Source organism: Cibotium barometz, chromosome 54 (assembly GCF_041138505.1).
Source record: "Cibotium barometz isolate CiBa-2024 chromosome 54, ASM4113850v1, whole genome shotgun sequence".
NCBI classification, from domain to species: Eukaryota; Viridiplantae; Streptophyta; class Polypodiopsida; order Cyatheales; family Cibotiaceae; genus Cibotium; species Cibotium barometz.
Genome location: NC_141099.1, coordinates 32,664,366 through 32,687,564, shown reverse-complemented (window position 1 = coordinate 32,687,564; position 23,199 = coordinate 32,664,366). Strand labels below are relative to the sequence as shown.

At 37.7% G+C, this 23,199-nt stretch overlaps 1 protein-coding gene across 1 annotated transcript; it reads left to right on the top strand.

Annotated features, from left to right (window-relative positions):
* Positions 1-1,201: 1,201 nt before the first annotated feature.
* LOC147608054 (uncharacterized) lies at positions 1,202-1,697 on the top strand. Its single transcript, XM_086790152.1, has 2 exons — positions 1,202-1,517; positions 1,588-1,697. The coding sequence occupies exons 1-2, from the start codon at positions 1,202-1,204 to the stop codon at positions 1,695-1,697; spliced, it is 426 nt and encodes a 141-aa protein (XP_086646278.1).
* Positions 1,698-23,199: the final 21,502 nt, after the last annotated feature.

Sequence of the window (23,199 nt, the reverse complement as noted above, 5' to 3'; positions counted from 1 at the left end):
ACAAGAAGCTCAAAAAACTCACATTTGATGTCTTCTTGGTTGAGAAACGGCTCACACAGTCGAGAGAGGAGACCAGCAAACATGTGCATCTAAAGAACAATAGCACAAAAAGAAAAAAGTTTGTCCTTAAAAAAGTGTTGGATTGCGAAATATCACTTCTAAAGTTTATTAGTACTCAATATTGAATGCCTTCAGATTTGGGCTACCGAATCTTTATATATTTTCCAATAAATTTGAATGCCTTGAATTGAACACCTGAAAAGGGCTCCGTATATATTTTCCAATGGAGATTTTTTTAAAATATTCAATACGGCTTTGAATGCCTTGGAATTTGGGCCAAAGCACTCCATATGATAATCTCAAAGATATTCTGTTCGTTATAATGAGTTGGCCGTTTTGTTGGATAGTGAATGTGCCACCTTTGTTTGATGATTGTGTTGCAGTACTGAATTTAATCTCTTTAGTGAATGTGCCACCTTTTCTTTAAGTTTGTGTCGTATTACTGAATTTGCTGTTAAAATAATCAATTAATTATACAATACGAGTACAATACTATTTGAAGATTTGTTCTTGTATTTTTGCATGGCTATCTGGTTTTCAAATGAGTTCGAGTCATTTCACTAGAGCATCTTGCTTGAAAGGTTCTTGTTGTGCAAAAATGGATGAGTTACCTCTTGCTAAGCGGAAAAAGAGTGTGCAGGTTGGCCCAGGTGAGAGCTCATCGCGACACACAAGGAGGCAAGCTGATTTTTCTAGCACTTTGGAGCAAGCCGCCTCCTCAAACCCTACTACTACAGAGCATGCGGTACATATCATAGATGACACTAACCTGGAGGTGGATATGGATAGGCAGCATCTACATAGTGATGAAAGAAATGAGGAGGATGGACAAAATGTAGTGGGGGCAATTGAGGAAAATAAAGGTGATCAAAATGAGGGTGAGAATACTCAAGGTGGTGATAATGAGGATGAAGGTGAGAATACTGAGGATACTGGGAGAGAGATAGAGGGGGAAGAGAACACACATCCACTAGAGGATCAAGAAGAAACAGTTGTCACAACCCAAACTGAAGGAAGCAAGCAGAAAAAAAATAAGGTTGATATTTTTGGGAAGATTCTAGAGACATCTACTCCACAAGCCTTTTTAGATAGGATAGGAGTCAAATTTAGGTCTCCACCTCCACGTGTTCCTCTCTGTAGGATGATCCAGACGGAGGCAATCCGAAAGGTTTCTCCCTCAACAAATAAATCTCTTACTCGAAGCTTCAAAAAACTAGGTGGGTACATTGAGAGCATGGGAGCTTTCACAGTATCAATTATGGACTTGGAAGGGGAGGAGACACCATTGACACAAGAGAGGGAGGAATCTTGGGATGAGCATTGGAGGACTGTGAATCAACAATTTGAGGAAACTCTTGCACTTGACCCCGAGTGGGGTCCGTACTTGAGCCGAAAAATGGTGCATATTCTTGATGGTAATAATCGACACAATGCTTGGATGGACTGCATTTCTACAGGTGAGTTCTCATTGGGATGTTATAGTTTCTTATGCTTCTTTGTCCTTCCTAATTTTGTGTTTTATTACAGGGTTTCAAGGGGATTTGTCCATGCATTGTTGTGTTCTCTGTAAATTTTATGTGTTCGAGCGGAGGGATGTGGGTGAGCTTTTGTTTTCATTGTCCAGGTTGAACAAGTAAGTTAATTTGTTATCAGAGTCTCCTTCTATGTCAAGTAAGTTGTTTGTACTCAAGAATATTAACATATTTCTTCTTTGTTTTGTAGGACGCATGATTATGCATTTGTGCCAACCACATTTCTATTTCAACTAAGAAGATTGCGAGAGTCCGACCTAACAACTCTCATGGCACATTTGGACAATGAGGACAAGCTATGGGTTGAGAGAGAGATGCAGAGTGCATCTGCCAGAGGAAGGCCTAGTTGGCTTCATTTGCCAATCCAGATTATGACTTGGCTCTTGTTCAAGGATGAGATGGAGCAAAAAATTGATGAGGCATCAAATGGACCACTTGCCGAGTCTGCTAGGGAGAATGTGACTCGAAAGGTAGAAGTTCTCTATAGAGGAAAAACATCAAAATATGCAAGGATTGCTGATCCCTCCAACGGTGAGGCCTTTTGGTGTGCAGTGCTCTCCCTCCCATGGCACGCGTCAAGCAATCATGTGGCCACAGAGGAAAAGCTCAATATGATAGGTTCTGCTTGCATCAGAGACACAGATAAGGCTCACATTGTCAAGCTATTGGACAACTCTCAGGCTGCAGTGCGATCACTTGAGGGTATGCCAAATGATAAGACAAAGGTTAGGGAATGGCTGCACATGTACTCCTACTAGCTTTAGATCACGGAGCTGGGTTTGAGAATCCAAAATGATATTAAAAATGCCGATCGAGTCAGGTTGCCAGGTGAGAGCCGATTCACCTCTTTTGTTGTTCTATGCAGAAGAAAGTACTTCAAAAGGGCTTTCAAAGTGCACGAAGGAGGCATAAAATTTAGCCATGATATTGACCATCAACCAGGCCTACAAAGTGCTGCACGGCGAGTCGTTTATAGGTTTTCCTCCAACATAACCCAGATATTCCTTGTTAAAAAACATGCATGCTTCTTTCTGTGTGTTGTTTTATCATTGTGCTTTGGCTTGCAGATGGTTGCTTTCTGAAATTGAGGAGCACCAATTGGATATTTTACCCCCTCTCGCTAGTGTGTGGCTTTGTGTTGACAATCAATCTTATATGTATGCCGATTTGAAGCTTGGAAGAGTAAGTGATTGAATTTGTCATTTTGAATCCATGATTGAGAAACATGTTCATATTGAGGGTGAGTTGTGTTTACCCATGTTTGTCATTGAACAGGCCATGTCAAGCATAGAGTCTCGTTTCTGCCCGTGGTGGTTGGACCTTGAAAGAAACCATGTGCCTGAGGAGGAGCTTGATCTGTATCGCCAACATAAGTCTATATTGGAGCTTCGTAGCCAGCAAATTGATCATAATGAGGCCACATCCACATCACATGCAACATCGATTGCATCGGCTTCTTTTCGTAAGTCATTGCCAGTGAATTTAGGGAGGGAAATAGTGAATCGTGCATTGGAGGTGAATCGAGCAATGGAAGCAAATAGGGAGCAGAGTCAACAACAGACATCCAATAGTAGTGCAGGCGGGATACAACCAACTGACATCATAACCAAGACATTGCAAGCTCCAGGTATGTGAGCTTCCTACCTCATCTCTATCGTGATCCGATTGTTTTGACTTGAGACTGTGTGTTAAATGTCAAAAACCTGTCTATAGGAACCATTTATGCCTTCAATGTCAGTATTGAGGACCTTGCAGCTACTTTTGTGAACATGGAGGATGCATCCTCATTGGGAAAGCAAGTGCTTGATGCCATGAATGTTTTTTGCACAGTAGGGAATGTCAAGAGTAGAGGGTCCGATTACTGTGTGGAGTTGATATTTGCAGACTTCCCCTCAAATATCATCATTGGAGGTTGTGTTGCAAACAAGGTTCCATATTGGAATAAGATTGGGGATGGCATGTATGACTCTACTTTTAAAGTTGTTGATTCTTGTCTCTCGGATCGAGGCTTCTTTACATGCCTTTACACTATGGAAGAAGGAGTGACCATTGAGCAGGTTGCACAGAGCGTTGGGTTTGGCATTTATCATAGACAGGTTGTGAGGTGTACTCCACCTATTGGGAAGAAGATGGGGCAAATGATTACTACCCAGGTATTGGTGTTGTTCTCTTTGGGGCTGTCATTTGTGCAAATCTTCTTTGTCCCATTTAAGGTGAAAATGCATGAACAACCAATGTGTCTTTGCTTGTAGGTCACTTGTCTAATATTGGCTGTTTTTGTTCGCTCAACATCTCCTGCTACAAGCTTTGTGATGCATGGGGATCAACTAAGGGATTTGGCACTAGGTGATGATCTTGATGTAGGGCAAGATCTTATCTTTGACATGTATGTATGCATTCAAATCAAGATAGAATTTAAAATGATTTTCGGTGATCTTTATGGCATATGGTTAATGGTTTGTGTGCGTTTTCAAGAGTGCCATCGGAGGATCTAGTGAAGAGAAAGGGTAGACCATGGTGAGGCGGTTGTCAGAGAGGTCAGCGGCTTAGCAAATACATCGTCTCCGTCTTCAGTCGTCCTGGGGACACGATTTTGGATTTGTTTGCTGGCACTGGAACTCTTGGGCTAGTGGCAGCATTTATGGATCGCAATGTCATAATGTTAGACAAGGATGAGCGGATCTATGATCACCTGTTAGAACCATACTCAGCAAAGGTATGCATGTTGAAAAGATAAATATGTTAGTAGAGAATAATTTTGTATTGATAAAGCTTATTTTCTTTTCTTTGTGTCTCTTGCAGTTATGAGGATCACATGTCTACATCAGAATGCCATTAGAGATAGTCTTTTTTTTAATTGAGACAATCATTTTTTTGGGACTATTGGAAGTAATGTTTTGATGGATGTTATGCTTCTGAATGTTTTTTACAATAGCATGTAGCTGATTGTTGGACAATTTTTATTTGGATTATAAAATTTTTAAATCCTATGGTTATGGTTTCTAAAGAGTATTATATTGTTGTGTCAGTGGTATGGCTATTAAAATTGGTGTGCATCTTAATGGCTTGATTTCTATGCTCTCTGGTCGCTGTGGTTTCCATGTGGTTGCAAACAATAGTTTGTTTCTATTAGTAGCTCAATGACCAATTCAACGTCTTTTTAGCGAGCCAAGTAGTATGAGTTTTGTAGTGATTTTTTATATCCGCACCATTCATTTGAAAATGCTTTATTTGCAATAGTCATTTTTAAACTTTTTTATTCTTCTTTGTTCTGTTCATTATAGAGTTGCACTATGGTTTCACTCTTCTCTTTAACATTACATGCTCACTTAACATCATACCATGCCCCTACTTGCTCACTTTCACAAGGACTTTATTTCTACTCACTGCTCTGTGCTCACTGCTCTTGGCTCGCTAAATAGATGCACCCGTTGCCAAGGGCTATGTGCAGGCTCATGGCATAGACTATGAGGATACATTCAGCCTGGTTGCAAGAATGGCAACCGTGAGAGCTATCATTGCTATGGCTGCAGCAGCGAAGGGTTGGTCTTTACATCAAATGGATGTAAAGAATGCTTTCTTGCATGGTGATTTACAAGAAGAAGTGTACATGATGCAGCCACCAGGTTATTAGAGTGATGCACATCCAGATTTTGTGTGCAAGTTATACAAAGCCTTGTATGGCTTGAAGCAGGCACCCATAGCATGGTCAAACAAGATCGGGGAGTATCTTGTTACCATTGGATTTCAGATATCCAATGTAGATTTTTTACTATTTGTGATTTGAAAAAGACAAATAGAGAGATCATGCTATTAGTCATCTATGTGGATGACTTGATTATCACTGGTGATAGTGATGCAGACATACATGATGTCAGGATGCTTTTGAAGCAAAAGTTTGAGATGAAGGATTTGGGTGAGCTGCAGTATTTCTTGTGCATAGAGGTGGTGAGATCACCTCATGGCATTTTGCTGTTGCAGAGGCAATATGGCTTGGACATGTTGTCCACCAAGTATGGTATGAATGCTGTAAGCCTATTTTAGTGCCATTGGAGCATAACATAAAGCTTTCCATAGATACAAGTGAGCTTTTGTTGGACACTACATACATGCACATAGTGGATAGTTTGATCTACATGACCATTACAAGGCCAAACTTGAGCTATGTTGTTGGACTTCTGAGCCAGTTTATGTAGGCCCCTAGGAAGCCACACTTGGATGTGGCTAGATAGATCCTCAGGTACATAAAGTCCACAGTTGATTATGGACTTTTCTATGAGGCTGGTACAGAGATACAACTACATGGATACACAGATGCTGATTGGGCTAGTAGTATTGCAAACAAGAGATATACTAGTGGTTTTATGTTCTCATTTGGGAGTGCTGCTATGAGTTGGAGAAGTAAAAAGCAGCCAACAGTTACCTTGTCGAGTAAGTAAATACTATGTGAAAGAAAATTTTACCATTTCATATTCTCTAGGATGGTAATGAGAAAATTCAAAAAAACTATTGAAGTCAGAATTTAGATAAATGACTAATTTATTCCGCATAGGAATTCGTGTTTAGTTTTGAATTCAGTAAAGTAGTAATTGAAATATTACCTTCGAGAAAGATAGTTCAGGGAGAACCTTTCCAGACTCAAACCCTGAATCAGACTATAACCAAGACGTAACTCCTTCGTCAATTTCAAGCAATGACGATGTGACCAGTTCAGTAATCTACACTCAGTTTTAAGAAATGACGATGTGACCAGTTCAATAATCTACACTCAAATCACCCACCAAATCTGAAACTAAGTTGAGACCTTTGATTTTGATCTGAGGATCAAGATTACTGAATTCGAGGAATTATGTTTGAGAATCGAGACCTGTGATCTAGAAGTCTTGGGATACAGAATTAAGATATACTCATTGTATTCAAAAGAAAATCAAAATTGAAAACTTGCATAGAAACCCTGTTTTCTTAAAGGAATGTCTTACGCCAGAATGCTGAAGGGAGCATTTGGTATATGTGTTTTTCTAAGGGAAGTTCGGTTGCAACAGCTGGCGGGGAGTGTTCAAAGGAGGACAGCTCACGTGGCAAAAACCTGCCCAGGTCTTGACCAACCTGGGTATGGTGTAAAATGGTGTGCTTCCGGTATGATGGACGAGGGCCGACGAAGCGGTCCCTGAGTGAAGTGCCAAGACACCTAAGGAGGATCTTGGAGGGTTTCAACCAGGTGATGCACGGGCTCGCGGTGCCGAGGACACCCATGCGTATGTCGTGGAAGATATATATGTATGATGACGAGAAACTTATTGTAATCTCTTACTGGATCTAGTTGCTGACCTGCTGGTCTCAACGGAGAGTCCAGAGTTATACTATTTTGTGAGAAACAAGGATTGAATGAAAATTTTGTGTTGTGACATCTGTACCCAATAATTGGTTGTCAATGGATTGTTTTATAAATGAAAGTTTAAAGAGGAGTGTGTGAGTGTCTGTATTCTAAAGCAAAAGTTAAGAAAGGCTTTCAATTATGGGTGGGTGAGTACTTGTCTGGTTCTACTATTCCAGTGGGGCTGGGCGGTGGCTAACCCATGGGCCGGATGGGGTAGGCTAGGATCAGTAGAGTTTTAATAATAAATTGATTAATAAGATTACGCTTAGAACTCGAATAGTAAAAGGCTAACCTGAAGACTTCTCAAATGAATAGATCAATGGCTGTGCCTAATTCAATTAGGAAAAAAGCGTTGATTCCTTTAAGTTAAGTCTGTTATAGTTTCCCTTCTATCTGGTTTATTTAGATGAAGGTTAGATCAATCTTAGCTTCGTTAGAAAAATTCGTTAAGAAATTCAAAATGGTGGAATCGTCCCCGCTTTCCGGGCATGGGAAATTTTCCCGGTTTCGGTTTTCGGAATGACCACCAGCTTACTCTTATGCCCGGACACTCGAGGGCGAGGCCTCGAGTGAGAAACCCTGGCCCCCGCGCGCAAGAGGAAGCTACTTCCACTGCTACCATCTAGGAATCCGGTACGCAGAGGGGGCAGTGGGATCTCACAAACAGGGCTTGCAAGTGATCAATTACCGGTGTCAAAGGAGACTCTACAAAAAAGGTAAGCATTGTGTTTAAAATTGAGTATTATTGTGAAAACTGACATGAGAAGAGAAAGAGGCAAAGAGGAAAAGATCAAGAGGAGAGAAAAAACAAAATAAAAAAAGCAAGGTTAGTAACCATAACCTTAACTCTTACCCTAATCCTAATCCTAAGAGAGGGAAAAAACTTCAAGAGAGAGGGGAATGCGAGAGGAAAGGAAGGGAGATGGAGAGGGGAAGTGGAGGGAAGAGAAAGAGAGGGGAGAGGTGGAGATTGGTAAGAGAGATTGGGCCCAAGGGACTACTTATAAGAAGAGATTAGTTGTCTTCAAAAAGCATGGCCAATTATAGATGAGAGTGGCAAGATGATCATACCAAAGGAACCATGGATATTGATAAAGAAGGAGCAAAGGAAGGTGAAAGATGTAAATGCATCTTTTTGTACACCAATAAGAGTAATGCATTCATTGAATGGTGCTTTCATGTGAAGACCCAAAAAAGGAGGTGTGAAATTATATGGTCATAATATAAGCACTACAACATAATGAGGCTATATGAGTGAAAATAGCAGTTACTTTTTAATAACTACAAGTCTTGGAAACTTTAGTAATGTTTTTATAACTACGGGTCTTGGAAAATATCAGGGCTATTTCTCCTATCTACAAATGCTACTATTTTTATTGCACAATATGATAAGTATTGAGAACAATGATTATAAAAGAGAAATAGTGTTGCCCAACAACGATATTTGATAGAAAAATAGAAATCTATTAAAAAAGGCTAGGGTAGACTATAGACTATGGGGAGTCATCACAGGACCCCACAGTTTGCCCCATCTATTTTTTAAGAATACAGAAGAGATAGTAACATAGTAAAACTTGAAGACATAAAAGAAATAAGTGAATACAAAATGATTCTTATTCATCGGTAAATTGAAAGATTTATACAAAAGGCCAATGGTAAGGCCTTTGGCCATATGGCCATATACAAAAAAAGCATAATGAAAATCTATGGAGTTAGGGGCTCATGAAAATCTATGGAGTTAGGGTCTACATCATGGTCCTCATCTCATGAATTCTGATTATTATCACCCCTTATAGCTTTACCATCTTCTCTTACATTTCTATTACTTTCTTCTTGCACATGGACATCATTTGAATAAGTGACACGGTTTGTAGTAACATGATCCTAAAACACAAAAAAACTACCACAAGTGAAACTCAATTTTGAAAAAACAAAGATGTAACGATTTCATCAATGTACTTACTTGTCGCCATGCTTGTCAAGCATGGCATCAAGAAATAAAAATCCATCCTTTATCTTGCACCCTTTCACTCAAAGCGAGTTTCTGAACCCCATTGCAATGCAAAATCATATTCATTCTACATATGGGACAATCCACTGCTTTAAGCTACATACATACAAACAAATGAACATTGATTTTATGTTGTTTATAAGGTAATGTTTTTTTCTAAAAAGATAAGATACAATGTGAGGCAATATATTTATAAAGACTATTGGGATATCTACTCCTCCTTCATGTGTAATGTCACGCTGCAAGCTGTTCACCATCTATTCATGCATAAACATAAATACTTAAAACTCCTATGCATAGTCTACATAGAGAATACACATGCATGCATGCATATTAGAGCACACATGGAGAATGAATTGATAGAACATATGTATTATCTATGCATGTATATTATTGGAGCTTTGCATATTGTATGTATGCATATTAGACCATGCGTAAAGTATACATATGGACAAAAACAAAGAAGACCTGTAATCATAGAGTAGAGGCAATGCATAGGCATAGAAGCCTCTTATGAATTCTTTAAGCATGCATATTATTGCTTATGAATTCTTTAAGCACACATAGAGCATGCATAGCTCCAATATACATGCATAAAACAGATGTATTCTCTATGCATGCATAGGCCTTTGTGCATAGATCTATGTGTATACTCTAATATGCACGCATATAAGCCTCTTGTACATAATATCTCTATGCATAGCAGCCTATTTATGCATAGGTCTCTTTATGAATACTAGTAAAATGGGAAAAAAAACTCCCATAGCGCCTAAGAGTGTATAATTAATAGAAAGGGTTTAGGGTTTAGAGCTTACCTGAATATATAGGAAAGACAAGGTATCAGACAAAATTAAAAAGAATACCTACAAACACATGAGCCATAAATCATAAACATAAATCTTATTACAAAAAATAAGAGAGAGGATTTCTCACTATTAACCCTCATTAGACACCTCTCTAGCATCATTGTATATTTTACATGTGCAATCACTGCTTGTCTTTGAAAGGCACGCCACTGGATTAATTATGGAGATTGTATTCTTAGATTAAGTGTTTGCACAAGCCTAGGCAGCCGTGGATAGCCATGGACCTATTTTTAAGTATGGTTGCCCAAGGTATGAAGGCTGGGGGCCAAGATAAGTATTGTATTCTTAGATTAAGTGTTTGCACAAGCCTAGGCAGCCGTGGATAGACATGGACCTATTTTTAAGTATGGTCGCCCAAGGTGTGAAGGCTGGGGGCCAAGTTAAGGGTCATTTTATAGTCTCACCAGGGATTCTCTTATGCTAATTTAGTAGAGTTCTCTTTTTCTCCACTCTCCTATGCTATTGCTTTCTTGCTTGCCTCTTGCTTGTTTGAGCTCTTGTGTGCTTGCTTGCATGTATGCTTGCCTCTTGCTTGTTTGAGCTCTTGTGTGCTTGCTTGCATGTATGTGAGAGATTGAGTGTGTGTGATTGAGTGTGAGGAGGGTTGAGCTTCCATTGGAGTGCGGCGACGACGTTGGAGTGGAGCTTGGAGTGTGGCTATGCGGCAACATCGTCTCCTACAAGAATCTAAGCACAAGCATTCATGAGGTGCATGACACGTCTTGCTTATGCAATTGTGGGCTAGGTTATGATAGATTAACTTCTCGGTTTGAGTTGTTTTATTCTCTTGAGTATGGTTAGGCAAAGCCCGAGGACCTTGGTGGTTAGTTCCTGCACTCTTTCTATGGTGCGAGGGCTTCCCATAAATTGCAGTGCTGTGCCGGGGACTACTAGCCCTTGGGGAGTTCACTATAAGTAAACCCTCTATATCACATGCATTCAAGGCCTATTTTAAAAATCCCTTATCTGTGAATTTTTCATATATAAAACATACCCTTTTTCTATTCAACGTGTGAATGCCCCCTTTAAATGGTAGCCTTCTGTCTGTAAAAAATGTGTAGAAAAGGGATTTTAAAAATCTCTTCTGTTGAACCCACATGCTATGCTTATATATTTATGAGTGACCCCCCATCCCCCAAGGACTAGCCCTATTGCATAGCCACAATGCATTTTGAACGCGCGTGTGTGTGTATGAATGAATTCTGTCCATTTTTTTTTTCAAGAAGGGTAGAAATGAACTGCTGAAAATGTGTCCATTTTGTGGCATTGTTGGCATTATTGTTGAAATCTGCAATTTCTACAATCTCTCCAAATTTTGCATATTGTTCAATTTTTGTAATTCCTATGTTTCTCATTCTTGTAGGTTCAATTTATGCTTGTTTTTCATTTTCTATGAGTGCTGCAAATTAGTATATTTAGGTTAATTCTTCTCCTGCATATCATTTGCAAGTCTAATTTGTGATTTTTGTATTTTTTTACATTTTTTAAATTTTGAAATAAAAAAGCAGTCAATTGAGTATTAAATTGAAAGAATTGGGTGAAATTGAACACAAAATAGGTTTCCTAGCATAGTGTTTATCCCAATGTTGACTCCTTATGTGGAGAAATTGGGATAATAATAGAAATTAGGGGAGGATTTGGCACACAAAATTTTTTATGTTTTCTATATTTTTTGCATTAGTGAAATTAACGCTAGTTAATTAAACTTAATTCTCTCCCTAACTTGGGAGCATCTTGATTTGTTGGCCGCATTATATGCGTGCAGGCTTTTAGGACACTAGCCAAAAAAGTCCGTAGGTCTATTTCTTTTTTTTCAGAAAGAGACTTCTAACTATGAGGAAAACATACAACAATCATACCTATAAGCCGAAAAAGAATAGAATCACCCCAATATGTAAGGTGATTTCAACCTTTGAGGAGCATCATGATGCCATGTAAGACCTGTGGTAATAGAGGAGAAGAAGATGCCATGGTCCCATTCCCGCATAAATATCACACGCTTCGCCTCCGCAGAATGAGAGGGCCCTGAATGGGAGCCCAAGTAGCCATAAGAGTGTGGATGATATCACCCCATATAGTACTAATGCATGGAGACCCAAAAATCTGGACACCCTCAATCGCCTCCATGCATCTAGCTCTCTAGATCTGCCATGCCGTAATACTGGCAATAATCTCCCACCTGGTGTCAATCCTCTGTCTAGGGGGTGTATAATCAGAGTGAGGAACATCTTGCAATAAACCATGCTAGGCAATACCTCTACAAATGAAAAAAGCAGAATCTATACCACTACCCTCATAAAAAAGCTATGGATCGGACTGGGAGAGCCAAGCAACTTCCCCCCAAGTCACATGCATGGCTCGGCCACTCAATTTGCCCATAAGTTGCACTACAGGACCCCAAATCCACTGTGCAATGTTGCATCCCCATAGACAATGTTTTATGGACTCAGAATCTGCCGCACATCTAGGACAAGAAGGTGCTACACCGAAAACTGATCTCCACTATTTGGTGGGGAGACCACCATGTAAGAATAACTAGAAGAAATGAGAGATCTGGCTTCTTATGTATGAGTGCCAAAGTCTATGCCAAAATCACCGTTGTATCACTGGAGAAATAGCTCTCCCAACAATGAGGCCTGAGAGTAGGGATCCTATGCATCTGTCGAGTGAGGGAAGTCTGGCATTCCGAACACTGAAATTGAAAAAAGGAAGGCTTTTCAAACGATCAAAAGCATCAATCCACTCCCACTCTCCTAGATCCCACTGAAGATATATGATAGGACTGCCACCATATAGCCACAAACACCAAGAGCCATGAGTCCATTAGGGGAAACTTGGACTCAATTTTGGGCCTTTTAAGCTCTTGGGGATTCTAGGGAATATTCCATGAGGACCAACTTTTGAGATTACTTTTTGGTGGGATGGCCATAACTTGAGCATATGAAGTCCAAATTTATCGGAGGTCAGTGCGTTAGGATCCTCTCATTGAGATCTTTCCAATGATAGGTTACATGATATAGTTTTGAGGTACGAAGAGTAGAGTTATCCATAAGCTCCCTTTTTTCAATAGAATGATGACTCGACACTTCTTAGAAGGCCCAAAAATGAGTCCAAATTTCTCCTAATGCATTATCTGAGAGGAGAAGGGTCAATGAACCAGTGCTTTCTCGAGCGACCAACAAGGCAGTAATTAGGCAGGCGAAGGTAGTAGAGGCAGGCGGGAGCAGCAAAGGAGCAGGCAGAGGAAATAGAGGGTAGGCGGAGGGCAGCAGCGCGCATGTTCATGATTTCAGCACGTCGAGTATTTAAATCTCCGTAGCTCTATTTTGAGTGGTTGGACACGTTTAATGTGTGCAAGCTCCCAAGTCAAAGATTCTAGGAAAACCTCTTTTTGGTATTTAAACCAAAAAGTGAAATCGTAAATAGATAAACGTAAAAAGTAAAAAAGTAAAAAAATAAAAAATAAAAAGTAAAAAGTGAAAAGGAGAAAGGTAAAAGGTTTGGGGGGCAAAAATAAGAATATAGATTTTTTTCGAAAAAACTTTTCTAATATATATTTTAGGCTATTTTGCGATCAACTATTGACACAACTTGTGTGACACCCAAAAAATTTATGATTTTACATATTTAACAAGATTCCTTAACTATGGGAGCCAACGTGCCTGCAGCGCTTGAGTGACCAAAAAAATAACACTATTTCTGGTGCCACGTGGGTTAAGAAACACAAAATACATGTTTTGGAAAAAATTTGGCCAATCCAAAAAATCTCCTTAAAAATAAAATTAAGAAAAAAATAATTTTAAAATTTCCAAACTTGTACGGGGCATCTGTGTAGGACCCTCCTACACCCTATAATCACATGCACCTATGATATGGGCATGTATTATAGATGATAGTGCATCTATCGAGCTAAGTTGTTAATCCCATTTGGATTAACACCATGATCCTCAATTGAGGACATTAATAAGTGTCATGTAAAGGCACTATAAAGGTTGTACATTATGAGACATTGTCGACCCAAGGCCTACTTAGTAAGTTTTAGGTGTCCAAGTGTGAATAAGGGCCAATTGTATTAAGGTATTTTCTCATAATGAAAGGACACAATCCCCTTTGTGCTATTGAGATCTCTTCTCTTGTACTTGTGAGAGAGTGAGGAGTGAGAGCATTCTAGCACTGTGCCTCTTTCATGCTTGTGTGTTTATGCTTGTATGAGAGTGTGATTAGCCTATGTGATGGTGTGAGCAACTCCACGGTGACAGTGTGCAGGTGAAGCTTGGAGTTTGGAGCATACATGCGAGCTTGGAGGCCTCAAGAGACGCGAGCGTGGAGGCCTCAAGAGACACGAGCTTGGAGGCCTCAAGAGACACGAGCTTGAAGCATTGTTTTTGCTTTTGAATACAGATACGCACACACTCCTCTTTAAAACTTTAACTTATAAAATAATCCATTGACACAAACAGTTATTGGTTAACAGATCTCATAACTCAAAAATTCCATCCAATCCCTTGTTTCTCAAAAAACAGTATCACTCTGGACCAACTGGTCAGCAACAACAAGATCCAGTAACAAATTACAATAATCATTTTGTCCATCATACATATCTTCCACGACATACACATGGATATCATAGGCACCGTGAGCCCGTGCATCTCCTGGGGGTCAGAACCCTCCAAATATAAAATGATAGAAATTTCTCTCTTAGAGTATTTAATTATTCATTTATCAAATACTCATAGAATTTAAACATAGAATTTAAGAGAATTCTAATTTTGATATAAAAATTCTTTATGCATCTATTTATGCATAAAAATCAACTTCAATGGGAATAACACTTTTATTTTAAAAAAATCCTTTTATGCATAAAATCAAATTTAATAGGAATAACACTTTTTAAATAAAAAGAATTTCTTTATGCATCTATTTATGCATAAAAATAAATTTTTATAGGAATAACGCTTTTATAATAAAAAATTTCTTTACGCATCTTTCTATGCATAAAAATCAAATTTAATAAGAATAACACTTTTGTAAGTAAAAAAATTCCTTTATGCATCTTTCTATGCATAGAAATCAATTTTAATAAGAATAACACTTTTTTAATAAAAAAGTCCTTTATGCATAGAAATCAATTTTAATAAGAATAACACTTTTATTAAAAAAAATTCATTTATGCATCTTTCTATGCATAGAAATCAAATTTAATAAGAATAACACTTTTGTAATAAAACAAATTATTTTATGCATCTTTCTATGCATAGAAATCAAATTTAATAAGAATAACACTTTTGTAATAAAACAAATTACTTTATGCATCTTTCTATGCATAGAAATTAATTTTAATAAGAATAACACTTGTAATTAAAAAAATTCCTTTATGCATCTTTCTATGCATAGAAATCAAATTTAATAAGAATAACACTTTTGTAATTAAAAAAATTCCTTTATGCATCTTTCTATGCATAGAAATCAATTTTAATACGAATAACACTTTTGTAATAAAAAAATTTCATTTATGCATCTTTCTATGCATAAAAATCAAATTTAATAAGAATAACACTTTTATAATAAAAAAATTTTCTTTATGTATCTTTCTATGCATAGGAATCAAATTTAATAATTAATATCAGTGATATCCATGCATATTCATAGGTGAATATGTACATGGAGTAATTAGAATATTTCTTTTAGATGCAAAAATGGTGGGAATTACTCTTTTGGAATAACATAAAAACAAACTTTCTTTTTCACAATATTCTAGAAAATTTTGCCATAACCTCCTTTGTATGGCTGACTATTTCTCATTTTGATCTTTCTTCACTTAACTTAATTAACTCAATTTATAATTATAGAACTCTAATCTACACAATTAATCACTTAGTTAATCTTTCTAAGATTAAGAAAGGTTGGAATGTAAAGAAGAGAAGGGGGTGGCCTTTTCATCAAGGCATAGCATTTGAATTTAATTCAATCATTTGCAAAACATACAAATCAAGAAAATCATATATTGTTCATTAAAATTTGTAAACAAAGTAAGAAAATTAGCTTACATGGAGCCTGTAAGCTCTCCTTTGGCTTGAGGGATTTAGGGTTCTACTCTTGTTTGAAGCAATAGTGGCCACCAATTCACTTTGGAGAGGATTAGGCCAAAAACAATTGAATTATTAAAAATTTCAATGTAGATGGCTTAAGACAGGAGTAGAGTAATATTGCATAAACACCATTAAGCTTATACAAAGAAAAGTGAGCCTCTAACCAAGCAAACTGATTCTAGAATTTTTCAGATCAGTTTGGTCAATTTTTGACCATTGTCAGTTCAGCTTACTTTTTGGATCTAGATTTGAAACAAGAGAGAGGAGAGATAAATATATCTCATTTTATTGATTAAAAATTGGGGGTAATGATGAGAAAAATGCGCCTACTTCATGAGGGAAAATCCCCACATTGAGGTGTCAAACTTTAGTTTTTTAATTCTTTTCTTTGGTCCTTAGTCCACCACTCTTCATCTTATGTGAGCATTTACTCATTTTTGGGGGGTTTTTCTTTTATTCTTCAATTTATCTCCTCCCTACATTTGGATTAATCTCATTGGCCTGTCAAATGTTTGTTTGGACCTTAATCTAATTTTTTTTGAAAACAGGGGCCCTTAGACTAGGTCTTTTGTGCACATTATAATTTATTTCTAATGCACCTTAGGAATTTCTTTTTAAACTTCTATTTCAGGGAAATTTATTTTAATAAGAAGGGATATTTTTCCATCCAAAGATATCTAAAAACATAATTATCACTTTCTAGAATATTTTCTCTCTCTAGGCCAAAACAGTTAGAAACAAGATCTTTTATTAATCTGAAAAGGGGATTGATTATAGGGGAAGAAACTGGACATCTTGAGTGGCTGGGGAGGAATCTTACACTCAGGACGTACCCTTAAATAAGGATAAGATGCAAAGGCTTATCAAGCTTGCAGCACCATATCAATTGATTGTCGGAGAGTTGTATAGACTAGGCAAAGACAATGTGCTTAGACGATGCATAAGGGAGGATGAATTCGTGACCATACTAGAAGAGTCTCATTCCGGGATAACAGGTGGGCATTTTGCCAGAGAAATTATATCCCGAAAGGTGCTCCAAGTTGGACTCTGATGGCCCACGTTATTCAGGGACGCCAATGAGTTTGTCAAAAGATGCGAGGAATGCCAACATTTCACTATCCCGCAAAAAAGAGACAAGATGCCACTAACCCCCATCATTGTTAGGCAACCATTTGAGAAATGGGGAATAGATTTTGTGGGGCCTATAAGTCCAGCGACTCATCCATCACAAGCCCACTACATAATCGTAGCCACCTATTATTTCACAAAGTGGGCGGAATCCAGAACTTCAAAGAAAGCAGATGCGCAAACAACTACGAAATTTGTATATGAGCAAATCATATCACAATTCGGTTGCCCATTAGAATTGGTGAGTGACCGTGGCTCACATTTCATTAATGAGGTAATTAATCAATTACTATCAAGATTCTTGGTAATCCATTGTAAATCGTCACCATACTACCCCCCCAAGCAAATGGTCAAGCAGAAAGTACCAATAAGATTTTGTGTACCATCCTTACGAAATCTGTGGAAGTAAGTCAAACAGATTGGAAGCATAATCTTACAGCAGCTCTTTGGGCCTATCGCACATCCTATAAGGTGGCAACATGATATACTCCTTTCCGTCTAGCTTATGGTGTTGAAGCGGTTATGCCCATGGAATACTTACCCAAGCTTAAGAATTTCTATACAAGAACGTCTAACTCAAAATGCATTAACTAAAGGCTAATTGACTTGGAAAAACAGGATGAAACTCGATTGATAGCATGACACAGACTCATGGTTCAAAAGTTACGCAAAAAACATTGGTTTGATAGAAACCTCAAGCAAAAAGAGTTAAAAACGGGGACCTTGTCCTCATGTATGGGGTTGGAAGCGCCAGGAAAAAGGAACTAAAATACCGTGGTCTGGGATCATTCCATGTATCAGAAATCACACCTCAAGGGTCTGCCCGAATAGAGACAATTGACAGCATCCAAATGGAGGGCTATGTCAATGGGAGTAAGCTAAAAAAATACTTTGGACCATTAACCAACGAGATGCTCTTCCAAGAACACCTCTTAAAACAACAGAAGCAATTAGCAAAAGAAAAGATCTAGCAAGCGCAAGATGAGGCTAAAGCTAGGCAAGTAAAAGCTAAAATGCAAAAGGGCCTGATTCATGTCAACATGGCATTCATAACTCTTGTGTGGATGAAGAGGATCTAAACATTGAACCAGCAAGACTCAAGTTGGGACTCACAAAACAAAAAAGGGCATTGCAATAAGTGTTGCATTGATAGATACGAGATCAAATATTACACTTGGATAGCCTTAGGGAGACCAAACCTAGAACACACGGATGCAAAAGTTCATAGTGTGCACTTAACAACCATAAAGGCCGTTGGGTATTTAAATGTTAACATTTCCATCAGTAAAAATCCCTTGGTTGGAAAGGTGTTTGTAATGCCTGCAGGTATAATGGAAGAGGAGATGATCTTAGGATGATCTTAGATCTATGCCAACAAGTGCAATATCCAATGGGAAGACAGAACAGCCTTGCTAACCATCGATGAAAAAGTCATGTCCATACCATTATGGACCTCGGCAAATCAAGGCAAACAAATCGCTGAAGCGGTACCTCAAAAAACAGAATCTACACCCACCGTGTTCAAATTGCCTACACAATTTGGATGAAAAAAGGGCTGTTTAGGGTTTCTCTATTCTTGATCTAAGGGTCAAGGAGGAGCCACGTGTCAAGAAGTATGGCATTTTTGTACACGTGTCAAGATCTCCTTCACTTACTTTTGGAACATTTTGCACTATTTTAGCCATAACTTTTACATATGAACTCCAAATTTAGCGCTCAAATGGTCCACAGGTGGCGCTTGATGAGCTCTATCCAATGAGTACCCATGTTGAATAGTTTTGGTAAGATCTTCATGGTCTTTTTTAAGTTGCCCCTTTTTAGATCCTTAGACAGCCCTTTTCTTGTCCAAATTGGCCCTAATGAGCCCAACATACAAGAGTACATATAAATGGGTACCCAAGATTCACCCAAAGGGTCAACTTGAGAAGAAGGAACCAATGAATGATGAACGTTCTCATGAGAAAACCCAGTTCAAAAGTCAACCATTTGACACCACCTACAAAGTGGCAAAAGGTCAAGAACTTGTAGAAGCCTCATGACTGCCACAATGGATCTAAAAAGACCTACCTGCTTCTACGAGCACAAGGCTACTATCAAGGCAATACAACAATATGGCTACCCAAAAGAAAATCTATGACAGACGCCACGACAGGTTTGAATCAATGTACAAAAGAGGGTAAGAGATTTCAGCATCAATGCCCCAAAAGGACAAACCCCACACCTGCACTTATGTGGAGAAGGAAGCAAATTCAGCAACCTGAGTTGAGAACAACTCAAGCAACAACAATACCTACAGTAAATACAGAATTGAACAATATGTATGAAGGAAAAATCAAGGGTATCCCCAGTATAAGCAGTACACAACTAGACACCGGCAACTTAAATAATTAATTGGGTGGAAGGAACACTAACACTCTCCCAATTAGACTTAAAAGGATTTCATCAAAAAATTCCTAGAAGTACCAGAGAAACCCTTTGGTTTCTATGGTAAAATTAAAAGAAAAAGAAAAGAAATGCATCATCATGTGCACGCAGGTGTGTTTGAGCACAAAAATTTGATTTTATAAACTTCACGTGAAATAGAAAAAAAATACTTCACGCCATGAAGTACCCAAAATGTTTCACATCGTGAAGAACCCCAAATTGTTTCATAACGTGAACCTTTTTTAGTGTTTCATGCTGTGAAAAAGTGCAAAGAAGTTCACGCCATGAAATGGTAAGAACTACAGAACCAATCACAAAATGACATGTGGATTGTTCATTTAACGTAGCCCCCTTGTCCAAAGGCTACGCTATAAAATTGATTTGCTTTCTTGTTTCCATCACTTTCACTAGTGATTTTGCGTTTTCCTTCTTGGATTCCTTGCGTGCATTCGATTCATTGTTTTGCGTTTTCCTTCTTAGATTCCTTGCGTGCATTCGATTCATTGCTCCCTACATTGCCTTCCCGACCTCTAAAGTGGGAGCTACACCTTTCCTTTCCTTCTTTTTTGTTCTTTGTTTTTTGTTTGAATGTGGTGTTTAAATTATATCTCTTTTTATTATTATTACCTATTCATGGACTAATCAACAAATGAAAACATAAAATGCAAATGTAAAAACGTAAGATATCAACCTTCCAAGAAAAATTTGCATGAATACATAGGGTGTAGAAAACAAAAAATCTAGTCTCATTGTCATAAAAAATTGGTAAAGTCTGCAACTTCACGAGAGACCTTCACATCCCCGAACTTCACAAGAGACATTTAGGTCTGATGCTTCATGGAGAAACCTTTCACGCCTTCAAATTCACACCTTCTAATATATGGGAAGGCCCTCACAAACCTTTCCCTCACATACTAACACTAATTAACACAAAACAACCAAAGAAATAAAAAAAAGAGAGATGAAAAAGGTGGCTTCCACCAGTCATTCGACTGATAATATATGGTTGTACAGATGTCTATGTCAGAATCTGAGTCTCGGGAGCAACCACCTCCAACACAAGCTAATAGTGCCACAGGTTCCCAGAGTGCCAGCAAGCTGAGGACCACTTCTTGGGCCCTTATGTGGCCCAGTCCTTCTAGTGAACTCTCATTAGAAAACAAGTCACTACACCACATGGGAAAATCACTTCTTGGGCCCTTATGCGGCCGAGTCCTTCTAGTGAACTCTCATCAGAAAACAAGTCACTACACCACATGGAAAAATCACTCTGCATTTCTATGCATAGAAAAATGTATAATGGAGTTTTTTTATTACAAAAGTGTTATTCTTATTAAATTTGATTTTTATGCATAAAGAAATTTTTATTATTATAAAAGTTTTATTCTTATTAAATTGAGTTTTATGCATAAAGGAATTTCTTTAATTATAAAAGTGTGATACTTATTAAAATTGTTTTTTTATGCATCGAAAGATGCATAAAGGAATTTGTTTTATTATAAAAGTGTTATTTTTATTAAATTTGATTTCTATGCATAGAAAGATGCATAATGGAATTTTTTTACTATAAAAGTGTTATTCTTATTAAATTTGGTTTCTATGCTTAGAAAGATGCATAAAGGAAAATTTTTATTATAAAAGCGTGATTCTTATAAAAATTAATTTTTATGCATAAATAGATGCATAAAGAAATTCTTTTTATTTTAAAAGTGTTATTCCTATTAAATTTAATTTTATACATAAATAGATGCATAAAAGGATTTTTTTATAAAAGTGTTATTCCCATCAAAGTTGATTTTTATGCATAAATAGATGCATAAAGAATTTTTATATCAAAATTAGAATTCTCTGAAATTCTATGAGTATTTGATAAATGAATAATTAAATACTCTAAGAGAAATTTCTATCGTTTCATATTTACACGGATTGAAAAAAGAAAATTTAGGAAAAAAATCGAGATCGAAATATTCAGTTAAATGATTAATTTATTCCTCATTGGAATTTGTAACTAATTTAGAAACCAGTTAAGTGAATATTCAAAGAAAGAAATTCACTAAAATAGTAACCGAGTTATCAAACCTTTTCGAGAAAGATAGTTCAGGAAAAATTTTATTCGACTCGAATGTTGAATCAGACTATGACTAAGACCAAACTCTTTCATCAGTTTTGAAGGTGTGACCAGTTTAGAAAAATACACTCAAAACTCCCACCAAATCTTAAACTAAGTTTGAGACCCTTTGAATTGATCTAGGTTATAGAATTTGAGGAATGCTAGTATGAAATCTAGAATTTCGATCAAGAAGTTTTGGGGATACCAATTCAAGAAATACTCCTTGTCAAAAGAAAATCAAACTGAAAACTTACATAAAAACCCTGTTTTCTTAAAGGACTGTCTTATGCCATAATGCTAGAGGGAGCATTTGGTATATGTCTTTCTAAGGGAAGTTTGGTTGCAATCAGCTGACGGGGAGTGGCTCACGCAGCAAAGCCTACCCAAGTCTTGACCAACCTCAGTATGGTTGAAAAATGGTGCACTTCCGGGAAGGGAAAGGGCCGACGATGTGGTCCTTGAGTGAATGGATAGAATGAGATGTGATGTGAATCAGATGGATGTGGATGCAGATAAGATGTGATGTGATGTATGTGAAAATGGATGTGAATGTGTATGTGAAGAATGAATGTGAATGTGTATGTGAAGAATGGATATGGATGTGTATGTGAAGAATGGATGTGGATGTGTATGTGAAGAATGGATGTGGATGTGTATGTGAAGAATGGGTACACATGTGTATGTGAAGAATGGATGTGAATGTGTATGTGAAGAATGGATATGGATGTGTATGTGAAGAATGGATGTGGATGTATGTGAAGAATGGATGTGGATGTGTATGTGAAAGAATGGATGTGGATGTGTATGTGAAAGAATGTGATGTGATGTAAAGAGATGTGATGCGACATCAATATATGTGGATGCGAAGGTGAAAGAATGGACGTGGATGTGTATGTGAAAGAATGTGATGTGATGTAAAGAGATGTGATGTGACATCAATATATGTGGATGTGAAGTGATAGATATGAATGTATGGATAGATGTGGGTAGTCGTACATGTGAACGATGTGGATAGATGTGGATGAATGAGATGAGATGTGTATGAATGAGATATGATGTGGATAGATGTGATGTGATGTTATGTGGATAGAATGTATGTGATGTAATGGTGATGAGAATGAATGTGATGGATATGAATGAATGTGATGTGATGGATGTGAATGGATGGAGGTGATGTGATTTGAAATGGATAGATGTGAGTGAATGAGATGTGAATCAAGATGTAAATGAATGAGATGTGACGTGCTGTGAATCGGGATAGACGTGAATGAATGAGATGTGATGTGAAATGGATGTGATGTAAATTGTGAGATTCCATTGCCCCCTCCGCGCACCGGATTATGGGATGGTAGCAGTGGAAGAAGCTCCCTCTTACGCGGGGCAGGGTTTCCCACTTGGGGCCTCGCCTCGAATGTCCGGGCACGAGACTAAGCTGGTGGTCATTCCGAAAATCGAAACCGGGAAAATTTTCCATGCCCAGAAAACGGGGACGATTCCACCATTTTGAATTTCTTAACAAATTTTTCTAACGAGGTCAAGACTGAACTAACCTTCATCTCAATAAACCGGATAGAAAGGAAACTATAACAGACTTAACTTGAA

Bases quoted from the DNA above. Each gene is read 5' to 3' on its own strand.
- LOC147608054 (XM_086790152.1), top strand. From the start codon at position 1,202: ATGATCCAGACGGAGGCAATCCGAAAGGTTTCTCCCTCAACAAATAAA. The intron at 1,518-1,587 runs GTGAGTTCTCAT...GTTTTATTACAG, and splicing joins GATGGACTGCATTTCTACAG to GGTTTCAAGGGGATTTGTCC.